At 37.9% G+C, this 11,637-nt stretch overlaps 1 protein-coding gene and 1 gene segment (V, D, J or C); one reads left to right on the top strand and one right to left on the bottom strand.

Moving 5' to 3' along the window:
* Nucleotides 1-2,490: 2,490 nt before the first annotated feature.
* Nucleotides 2,491-11,637, bottom strand: part of LOC137866413 (Ig kappa chain V region Mem5-like) — a 34,982-nt gene continuing 25,835 nt past the window's right edge. Inside the window, 2 exon segments of the V gene segment in view lie at nucleotides 2,491-3,057; nucleotides 3,935-3,972. Coding sequence covers nucleotides 2,738-3,057; nucleotides 3,935-3,972 — 358 coding nt within the window.
* tspan37 (tetraspanin 37) lies at nucleotides 6,380-11,525 on the top strand. The gene is made up of 7 exons (XM_068702323.1): nucleotides 6,380-6,660; nucleotides 7,838-8,029; nucleotides 8,104-8,178; nucleotides 8,277-8,375; nucleotides 8,830-8,982; nucleotides 9,073-9,156; nucleotides 9,954-11,525. The coding sequence occupies exons 1-7, from the start codon at nucleotides 6,598-6,600 to the stop codon at nucleotides 10,029-10,031; spliced, it is 744 nt and encodes a 247-aa protein (XP_068558424.1). The 5' UTR covers nucleotides 6,380-6,597; the 3' UTR covers nucleotides 10,032-11,525.

The following is an 11,637-nucleotide window of genomic DNA, read 5'->3' as shown; positions in this document are numbered from 1 at the left end:
ATATATTTGTAATAGCTCAGCTGATTGAGAAGAAATTTTACAGTCTGAAGGTTGTTGGTTTGAATCCCTCTTGGACTGTATTGTCTTTTCCTTCTGTCAACCATCAGAGGCCTGTTTCATAAAGGTTTCTCTTATTGTGAAAAGCCTGTCTTGAATGAGCCAAACAAACTGAACAAGGATCAGTCTGTTTCATAAAGACAATTCATCAATTTTCTCAGAGGAGAAAATCTTTCCGAACTGAATAAAAGCTCTCAGAGTGACACATGTTTGGTTCTTGTTTTGGAGGAAGAATGAAATACATTTTTTTTTCAACTGCTGAAATGTATCTGAGCAGCAGAGGAGTTTTAACCTTCCAGCTGCTGCTGATGGAGATCACACGAATGTTTAGGAAACACTTGATGGAACTAAATGTATTCAGAGATCTTTTTGACAAAAATCGGAATAATATCATTCATTCATCCATAAACACAACTTTGGGATGAAGCCCTGAATTTGATTGAAAATGGAAGTCTCTTTAAGGGATTGTTACCCCTTAAAAACCTTAAACCACGCAGATAATCCATTCAAAACCCTTCATAGGAAACATAGGATTGACTCAAATTAAAAAATAAACCTTAAATTGGAGCCTATATGGCACAGCATTGCATTTTCTCCACTGGAAGAGAACCCTACAGGGAACTTTATTATATTTGTTCTACCATAGGAGTATCCAGAGGACTCTATTGTTCTGTTTATTTTCAAACATGATCAGACCTCCTGAGTCCGTTGGTGTCACAGCTGAAACATCTGAATTAAAAGATTGGCATACATGATATTGAGAAGGGCTAAGGACCAAATACAAAATCAATGTCATGTCAATCTGGAGATGTTGTGAACATGAACAGCCAACAGAGGGCAGCCTGCATCTATTAATGAGCAGAAAGGCCTTTGGGACAGTTTACAAAGACAGAAACAGCAGAGAGAAGAGGAACAGAGAGTCAGAAGATTCTTCTTGTTCTTAATCAGTCCATAGAAAGATGTAGCCTCCACTTACTCCACCTCATCTCTCCCTTTCAGTTTCACAAGGACAGCTGTGTGTTTGCCTTCTTAAAATAGTTTTGCATTATTTGAATGCATCACTGCTCCTCACAGTTTTAAGTTCTCATGTCACAGAAAGTCTGAACTGTTTTCATGCACTCACACTGAAAACTGCATCAAGATGAAGTTGTCAATGATTGTCATGTTGGGTTTTCTTTGCCAGGGTGAGACATTTTGAAAACGAATTTGACATATTTTCTTTACGTCTTCATCTTCTTATTACCATTATATTTTAAACTGCTGCTCCATGTTGTAAGCTATCTGTCGTTGGTTCTCAAAGTTCATGTTTCATTTTCTGATTTCAGACACTTCTGCAAACAAATTTCTGACTCAGACTGACAAATCCAAGTCTGTCAGTCTTGGAGGGACAGTGACCATCAGCGCCTCAGGGAGTTCAGATATTGGTGCTGATCTCAGTTGGTACCTTCAGAAACCTGGACAGGCTCCCAAACTTCTCATATACTCTTCATCAACTCTCTTCTCTGGAACTCCGTCTCGATTCAGTGGCAGTAGATCTAGTTCTGACTACACTTTAACCATCAGAGGTGTTCAGGCTGAAGATGCTGGAGATTACTACTGTCTGGGCTACCATGGTGGAGGAGTGTTCACACAGTGATTTAGAGCCGTACAAAAACCTCCTTCAGTTTGATAGAAGTGAAAACGGCCGGCTGCAGGTGCAGAGAGTTGGTGGAGAGACTGTGATGAGGAGAACTGGTCCAGTGAACACAAGAGTCATCAAGCAGAACCACAATGAATCTAAATAAAACTGAAACAAACTCACTGACGCTCTTCTATACACAATAAAACTAAATTTATATTCTTGTCAGTTCATTCAGTCTCTTTATGAATGAACTGGGGAGGTTAGAATCTTGTTGGACCATAGCCTCTGATATATATATATATAAAACAATCCTTGACTGTAGCTCTAATGATGGCTGCTTATAACACTATAACAACAGTCCAAACAGAAACTGAATATGTATTTCATTACTTGTAAAAAACATACAACAATCTATTATCAGGTATAATATCAGAACATATTGTAAAATAAATACAAAGACACTGAATCATTATAATCCCAAGTTTTATTTATAGTTAACAAATGACAGGCACTCACTACATATTCACACTAATAATTCAAGAAAAATGTTGCCTGATCACATATTTGAGACATGATCTCTCCCTTACTAAAATGAAATTCACATTTTATGCAAGTTTTTTTATCATGATAAAATAATGTATTATTTACTTTTCTTTACCTGTATGTAAACTCACTCTGATTACAAATCTAAAATGGAGAACTATTTATATTTATATGATGAATCCAAAGCTTTAATTTTACACAGATGTGAGTATCATTTAAACCATTTAATTTCTTACTCCTCTTCATAAGATAAAAGACCAAACACTTCATCATGTTATTCATCAGTGAAAGCTTTTATTAGCAACAAGATCAATCATTAACATGACAGTTATGAAACACACTCACATCTAGCTGCTGAACATTACTCTCTAAGTTGTTGTTGTCCAACACTTTACAGCAGTGTTGTTCTCTGAAACACAAAGCTATAAAATACAAACTTATATTGATCAGAGCAGCAGGTGTGTTCCTCCTGCTCCCCCCACACAGAGCTCCCATCCTGGGCTTCAGCCTGCTCCTCTAGCCCTCACACTGGCTCCTGTGGAGGGACTGGGTCTGGATGTGGTCATGATGGAGGACCCTGCAGGAGTACAGCTCTCCTTCCATCCAGCGCTCCCGGCTCAGGCTCAGGGTGCTGCTGCTGCTGTAGCGTCCGCTCTTCTCCTCCTCTGAGCTGCTCAGGACCCCCTCTGTCACCTCCGTGTCGTCCACCTGCCAGCTCACCACGGCTCCCTGAGGAGAGTAGCCAGACAGCAGGCAGGCCAGCGTGGCCGAACCCCCGGAGAGCTGCTCAGAGGAGGGGGGAAGCAGAGAGACCGAGGGCCTGACCATGGGGCCAGCTGGAGAGGAGAGCAGAGACACACAAGGAACAGATTAACGTCCACTGTGGGAGAGACGGCTGGACATGAGACAGTTATGATACATGACAGAGGTTAACACCACTGTGGGTTAGCTGTGTGCTGTGATCAGACAGAGGAGAGGAGACACGAGAAGAAATGAGGGTTTAACAAATGAAACTAAATGGTAAAACCTAATTATATCTTCTACTGTGGTACTGATCATTAATCACTAAAGAATTATAGAAAAATATACAACATGACTTAGATGCTAATGTAATGGACAAGTTGAATTAATGACCTTTACATTAAATGTTCAAATCGTTTATATTATGTTTGATAGAAAATGATTCATCCCTTAGATTATTTTCTTGTTGAAAACAATGTAACATCTGTAAACAGTTAAAGACTTTGTCATCTGTCTGTTTCACTTCCTTTCACCGCTTTAAACTAACGAACTGTGAACACAAACTGCAGCGACGCTGAATGTACATATAAACTCACTAATGTGTTTAAAAGGCACATTAGATTGTATATCTAATGGCTGTTTAAATGTTACCAATAAAAACAATAGATAACCTGGTCTTTTCTGAATGTCAAAAGATAGACCATATTTTTATTAAAATTTGTGAAACACATTTGATTGGATAAAATATAAATATTTTTTCTGATCATATGTCACAATAGACATCATATATGACACAAAAAGAATATAAATCTCTGCACAATTTATCTAAAATATGACATTAACCAAGCTTAATAGCTACAAAAAATATCCAAAACATATACATTATCCATCATAACTGTGTTTTATTACATTCTGATGAAAAAGTTAGTATAACATTTCATGTTGTAAAAATTATGAATCTGGTATACTTACAGTAAATGATGAGTTTGGTTCCTCCACCAAAAGTCCACCACAGTGATACAAACTCATTAAGTGGCCGTACAAAAACCTCCTGCTCTGTGAACAAGCATCTAGCCTCTGAAAACTCACCTGTTTTCTGGTTAAACTGACCAATTAATATTGTATTTAATGGAAAAAACGAATTTTCTCAGATTGCCTTAAAATTAAATATCTTTTTTTTTTTTTTTTATCATTTCATTGAAATTTTTACAGTTGTGAGACAAACTGTTAATTTCCCCTCGTAATATATTTCTATTTTTGAAATTACTTTACATCATTTGCAAATTGCAAAATTAATATGTTTCAAAAATCTTGAATTAAAAACCAAAAGAGAAATCTCTCCAAAGTATAATGTATATGTGCATACCCTCTTGGTAAATATAGAAAAAGACAAATACATATTATACCAACCACAGTGACACCATTTTAATCCAAACGTTGAAAATCCTCAAAGCTGCATATAATCTATTACTTCCCATCAAAATTACATCATAAATATTGTTAAATCAAGCAGTATTCCTCCTGGTTTTGTGTCCCACGTTGCCTTCAGTCTGTTGAGAGCAGAGGAATCATTTCCATAGAGAGGAGGCTTTGCATCGTCAGCTGATCCTCCAGTGAACTCAGAAGGTTTATAGTCCTGTGAGTTCAACACTGCAGGACTCAGATCTGTCAGTCAGCACAGCAGGAACCACAACCACCATGACTCTGATCACCATCCTCATCTGGACGCTGACCTGCTGCTGCATCAAAGGTCAGGAAACATCCAATTAGAAAAATGGTCAGATGAAAAAAAATAAATACAATTAATAGAATAATTGTTGGATAAAACAAACATGTGTACATCTTAATATGAGTTAATGTGGAGTGTTTCCTCTTTTTTTCAGGATCTTTAAGTCAAGTGACTGTGACTCAACCTCCTGTAGTATCATCTTCTCTTGGATCTCCAGTCACTCTGATGTGTAAAACAAATCCAGAAGTAAAAAAATGGTCAGATGGAGACAGCAGAGTAAACTGGTACCAGCATAAATCTGGAGAAGCTCCCAAATTGGTCATCAGATATGGTAAAAATCCTACAAGTGAGTTTTCTTCTAGATTCAGTGGAACAGGAGACGGAGTGAACGCTGTGATGACCATCAGTGGAGTTCAGGCTGAAGATGCAGCAGTTTATTACTGTCAGAGTCTGCATGAAATAAACAGTGCTTGGGTGTTCACACAGTGATTTGTAGTCGTACAAAAACCTCCCTCAGCCAGACTGCAGAGACTCTGAGCTGTAACAGCAGGAACCGACTGCAGCTGCTGAAGAGGAAGAGACTCTGACACAGACCACTGAGCACAGAGCTGACAGTAACCTCACCAAGCACACACTAAAACACAATCCTCTTATAACAACTAGAACACAACAATACATACAATATATAATAACACACCCTTTTAGACTTTTACAATGTAATAGGCATTAAAGCACATCATGCTAGAGATTCATTGTGTTTTAAATCTCCCCAAGGACAGCATCTGATTAAAAACTATAAATAAAGATAATAAACACGATCATTTTCAATATTGTTCAAAACATTACGAGCAATAAAGTATATGTAGGGCCTGTTTACTCAAGTGCTGAACGGAAGCACACATTTGATCCACTTATGTACCTTGAGTATTTCCATTTGCTCTTAAACCTCTACTCCACTGCATTTTATTGTGAAATATTGTCTTTTTCACATGTTGTGTACAGTATAGGCAGATTCAGATTTTACATATAAAACAATATAATCAGCTAAAAAGATTTCAAGGAATCAAGCATCATGTATTGTCTTGATGCAACACAGGGTTGCAAAACAAATTGCAGTTGTAGCCAATTTGCTAAACAGTACAGCGCACATTATTATAGACTCAACAGTATACAAAGTAGTTCAATTAGCTTCACCATGATCCTCTTAAGTGCTTCCTAAATGTTAAGTCAATACTATTAACAATCAATTCATAATGTACATGATAACATAACACTGACAGGGGTGATTCTGCCTTTGTTGATACTTTCGTTTTTGAATGCAGGACTTTACTTTTATTGGAGTGGTTTGACATCACGGTACCCCTCCTTGTTTTACTCAAGTAACTAAATAGGCCACTTTAACTCTCTGTTTGTAGTTATTTCTGCTTCAATTCACAAGATGGCAGTGTTGATCAGATGATTGCATCAAAAGTCTCATTACCGTCTCACTTTAGATCACCCACCAGGTGATTGTTGCACATCACATACCAGATGTCAGGTATTGTGTAGAGTCTACTCTTCATCTCCAGAGTGACATAGTGCTAAAGCACGGTGCAGATCTCACCTCTTACCATTCACTGTAAAAAGTTGTCTGCGTTGCATTACCACCTCAAACGTCAGCGATGTTTCCGCGTTCTTTGGGGAAGTTGATCTTTGGACATCACGGAAGGAAAGTGTGTTATTGTCTACAGCGTTATAACAAAATCACGTGCCTCTAACCCTCCACGGCTTCATCACGTCACAGATCGCGTTTTTGTTACTTAAAAGCTTCACGGTTTAGTTATGGTTGCGCCACCTTCATGATAGCGCATCTGCAGTTCGCGTCGATTATTGCGCGCTCGCTCCTCGCGGCTTTTAAAGTCTGAAGATGAGCGATCAGAGAAGAAAAACGTTAAAAACAATCCTTCAGCTTACGTGTCAACTTTTGTGGGTATGTAAGGCTTTATATTGTTTTTGTATACTGCCACTAATAATTATATTATCTATACATAATTGTTAATAAGTTACCATTCATTTATGTTTGTTTATTATCATATAAAAACAGAAGACAGAAGTGTGTGTAGCCTTATGCATACTATATAATCTACTGTAGCCTACATGAAGGTTATTTGATTGAGTCTCACATGGCAGATGTCACATGACATAAGCGTGTGTGTGTGTGTGCGCGTGTCTTTTTGTAAAGACAAGAACTAAGTAGAAGTAGAGGAGACTGGGGTTGGTTTAACACACGTTTCACTCAGCCGTATTTCTCTGACATAATTTATGTTAGAATATTCTAAACTGCAGCAAATGAAAGGTTAAGGCTTCAGCTATAATAATATGTTTTGATACATAAATGTTTTCTAAAATTATGTTATCTGTAATTAAAGTCATGTTGTTTATTTATGCCAGACCCAGAGGGTCGGCACATATTATAGGGTGGTTGGTACAATGTTAAAATGCTCTAGTTACAAAAAAATAAAGCAACCAATAGAAACAATTTTGACATTTATTTAAAACAAGAACCAGAAAACCTGCACATTTAAAAAAAATATCTTCCAATTTATATTACCCAACAACATTTTTAAGCAATTCAAAATGCCTAGTTACTTTTGCCATTGTCAATTCAAAATAATAATAAATTAAAATGTAAACATTCTTTTTTACTTTTTCTTTGATTCTTTCCATTTTGCATTAATCTAACCCAGTTATATTATGATAATGTAATAGTTAAGTGTTGATTATGACTTTTGGATAAAGCTCATAACAATGTAACAAATAATAACAAGGCAAACACAGCTTGAGGGCAGTAACAGGAACCAACTCTCTCATGCTGAATTAATTTAATCCTCATTCTTAAATAATTCACAGAGCAACACTAGCTCTGTAGACACAAGTTCCCCAAGCCCTGCAAGTAAGATGCAAGTAAGAGTGTGGTATTGATCATCTCATCCACTCCCAACTAGAAAAAAAACACATATTTACCCAATTGTCCAACTATTCTCTTATATCTTAAAAAAGGATGCAGCTACGTCAAAGTGGGGATGATGGTGATCCTTGAGAGCTTATGTTGTCTCTCAAAGTCCTCGAGAAATAGTCTGTCTGAATTCATTCTTTTTATTTACCAGGTGGTGGGGTTGGTGGTGGGCCTGAGTGGAGTCTACCTGCTGAAGAACTTGAGACAGAGCAGCTTATTTTTTTCTCATAGCTACGTCACCCTACCAGCTATCTTCGCTCTCGCCAGCGCTGCGTTTTTAGTGGCCAGCGGGTGCCTCGGTTCCTGGCTGAGCCTCAGGGATTCCACCTTTCTGCAAGGACTGGTAAGGTTTGTGCATATGTGTGAGTGTGTGCATCACTGTTTGGACTGTACATAATAAAGTGTTTTCTTCTCCAGTTTGTTTATCTGCTGGTTATGGTCTTTTGTCTGGAAAGTACAGCTTCAGCGTTGGCTTATTTTCACTCTACAAAGGTATGAAAGTTACACAAACAAAGCAAGTGCTTTCACGACACTATACACTGGTATAATTGCACGTTTGCATTCTTCATGTCCACTGCCTTTTTGTTTAGCTGGATTCAGAGATAGCTTCCCTCAGTGGAGTGTTTCAGAATTACACAGGCAGCAGCCAGGACCCCAACTCCCGAGCTGTGGATGCTACACAAGAAGAGGTGTGTGTTCAGCCATAACTCATGTGAACTGGGTTGTAGAAGAATCCAAATACTACAAACGTTTATATCTGGTGTACAAAATGATAGCAAGTCTACTATGAAAAGTATCCAAAGCAGCAGCACCTGAATACTAGGCTACACTATATCCAAAACATGAATGGAAGCAGCAACAACTGCGCACTTTGCCTAATGGCAACTAGATGCTGAGTTTTTTTTTCCATTAAGAGGGATATTTCAGCTTACTGAAGGATACGTTTGGGCAGACCCTTATATATTTGTCTTGTTTGACAGGTGTCTTCAGATACACTCAGCTGTGATATTTGGCTCTCATTTGCTCCTCCTCATCTCCACAAAATCATCCATTCAAAATCTGTGCCGTTACGATAACCCAGGGTTAACCAATGATCTATTTTCAGAATTAATATTTAAATTTGTGTCTGTTGATTCTCGTTAGTTACAGTGTTGTGGGGTCCATGACTACAGGGACTGGTTAAAAACCTCATGGTTTAACCAAACAGGAGAACTCTGGGTTCCTCACAGCTGCTGCAACTCTACATTCCCCTCCTGCAATGGGACTGTGAACCAACCGTGGCAGCTTTACCCACAGGTAGACATATGCAACCAGATTAAACATAAGAAAAGCTCCAGCATGAACGTCTGATTGGACCCCTCTGTTTTTGCTGTCTTTCTCATTCAGGGCTGCCAGGTGAAGCTGGAGATGAGCTTCCAGTTTGTGCTGAGTTTCATCATCTGGGGCTTCCCCCTGGTTTTTCTGGTGGAGGTGCGAACAACTTCATAACATTTTCTGACAGTGCAGACATCTGCATAGGTCACAATGACAACGTGTTGTGTGAGACGTGAGAGTGAGAAAACACTTCTGATACACTTACAGTCTAGATGGAGGGGAGTTGCCAATTGTGGTTTGTATTCATTCGGCCAAAGATTTCAGCGGTGGTCGTTGCAGACCCACTGGGAGATCTGCACTCTACTGAGTGCACCTTTGTAATTATAAAGTTGTTGGCTAACGTGTTGGCAAACAGTGGCCTATTGACACATCCAGTATATACAAAACTATGGCTGCAACTATATTAATTTTTCATGAATCTGGCAATTATTTCTTCACAAGTGACTTCTTTCACATAACACATAGTTATTTGAGTCATTGGTAAAATACAAATATTGATTAGTGCTGTATGAATTCAGCATGAAGTTGTTTCCAACAAAACACCTGCACATTCTAAACATCGTAGGCATTGTCATGCTGTTCATTTGGGGGGTACTTCATATGGGAAGCACTGTGCTGGATAAACATTTTGGATCTATTTGAATGACATTCTAACTGATAAATACTGGAGACATAAAATCCCTTCTTGGACTGCTGGTGGCCAGAATTGTTGCATTTCACTGGGCTTTTCATCACAAATCATAATTGTGTATACATTTTGATTAATTCCACACTGCACCGTCTGTTGTGTGTGTGTGTGTGTGTGTGTGTGTGTGTGTGTGTGTGTGTGTGTCGTTGTTTAATTTGGCTGTTAACTAGAGTACTATTTTCCCTTTTTTACTCTTATCATGCAGATAATTTTGTTCATGACAGTGGCACAGCTGATGAAAGACCAACCACATATGGATTATCAAGTGCTGGACAAAAACTAAAGACACTGTGACAGATGGGACAGCATTGCACTTTGCGAAGATACTACTAGTACAGTAAATGAAATTGAAATTAAATTTATTATATTGTCATATACATTTTTTTACACATATACGAAATTTGGCCTCTGCTTTTAAACCATCCCCAACTTATTGGGAGCAGTGGGCTGCTGAGAAGCGCCCGGGAAGCAATTGACAGTATGTCATATTGTAACGTCGAAATGTGCATACAATTGTTGTTGGGATTGCTGTTAGAATAATTATTGCTGAGCTGCACACCTCTCACCTGCTGAATAATATAAGTGTACTCCTGTTCATTACAAAACATGTGACATCAAAGTGGTGAAATATATTTTGTGTAATGTGGTTGTTGGTATTTCTGACACCAAAAAGATTACAATGGTTTACGGAAAGCTGTTTATGGCTTTAGATATACTGTTGCACCTTTCATTCTATGTATTTGTAGACTCGACATGTCGTATGACTCTGCTGAGTGGAAATAATCAGTTATGAGTGATATTCCACGTCTTCTGGTTGGTGAATATGATGTGTTGCCATCAGGTTGAAGGTATACAGGCCTTTTTTTTGCCTTCCTGTACGCTCCATGGCTCTGTTAAACAAATCATGATGTGTGATCTGATTTGTGTCTGGGTATGTAGTAAGGTTACATTGTTTCTTGATTGTCGGTGTATTATTATTGTATACAGAGCACTTCTTTTTACTGTCTCTATGTGTAATTTTATAATTGTCTAAAATTGATACACTTCGGAAGGTACAGTAAACTAAACTTAATTCCCTTCCACTTTGCTGTTTACTTTACATACAACTTACACTTGTTTTGCATAGTTCATGATCTGAATTCTTGTACCTTGCATGTTTGTACCAAATTTCATATTTCGTTCTGTATCCTGCACCCTCTGCATTGTCCCTAACAATTTGTTTTCCTTCCCATATTTTCTTTCATTTTTGACCTAATTAAAATCTAATAAGTGGATAAATATCGAAAGTGTAACTCCTCCCTTTGCCACAAACTGAGCTTGCTCATTAGATGACCAACATAAGGTTTAGTACTACACGCTACCAGTCCCATGGAGACATTGGTGCAGCTGTCTCTTTGTAAGGCATTGCTAGGCCTGTACTTTTATTGTTCTTGTATGTAATTGTATGTATTTGTCTTATATGGACGCAGAGTCTGAAATACAGTTTGATTGATTGATGAATGTGAAAAATACAGAAATCCCCATTAAGCATTTTCATAACAACTAACAAGGACATTTTTATAAAAACATGAATTCACAGATGACAGATGATTTTTTTCCCGAGAGCAAAAACAAACCAAAGAGAACATCAGGATAAACTCTATTAGTATTACACAATGTGAAGAAGTTTGTTGCAGGAAAAGTAACATATAAGCATTTCTGATGATATGTCTGTTTCTGTACGGTGTATTCCAACTAACCTGGGGCAATTTTTCAATAAAAATGCTTTTGGAGCTAACATTGGTGGTCTCCATGATATTACGATTCTTGACAAACTAAAAAGGATCAGTGCAATTGCATCAAAACTAATAGCATATTCCATAGGTGGGGATTGATATCCTATTTGTAAA

Source organism: Cebidichthys violaceus, unplaced genomic scaffold (assembly GCF_023349555.1).
Source record: "Cebidichthys violaceus isolate CVI_PGR_0920_01 unplaced genomic scaffold, fCebVio1.0.p SCAF_83, whole genome shotgun sequence".
NCBI lineage: Eukaryota > Metazoa > Chordata > Actinopteri > Perciformes > Stichaeidae > Cebidichthys > Cebidichthys violaceus.
The sequence above is the reverse complement of the archived record's forward strand: the minus strand, read 5'-3'. Positions and strand labels throughout refer to the sequence as shown.

Excerpts from the sequence above, each read along its gene's own strand:
- tspan37 (XM_068702323.1), top strand. The coding sequence starts at position 6,598 with ATGAGCGATCAGAGAAGAAAAACGTTAAAAACAATCCTTCAGCTTACG. Across the intron at positions 8,030-8,103 it reads CCACCTTTCTGCAAGGACTG|TTTGTTTATCTGCTGGTTAT; the intron begins GTAAGGTTTGTG and ends TTTCTTCTCCAG. Across the intron at positions 8,376-8,829 it reads TGGATGCTACACAAGAAGAG|TTACAGTGTTGTGGGGTCCA; the intron begins GTGTGTGTTCAG and ends GATTCTCGTTAG.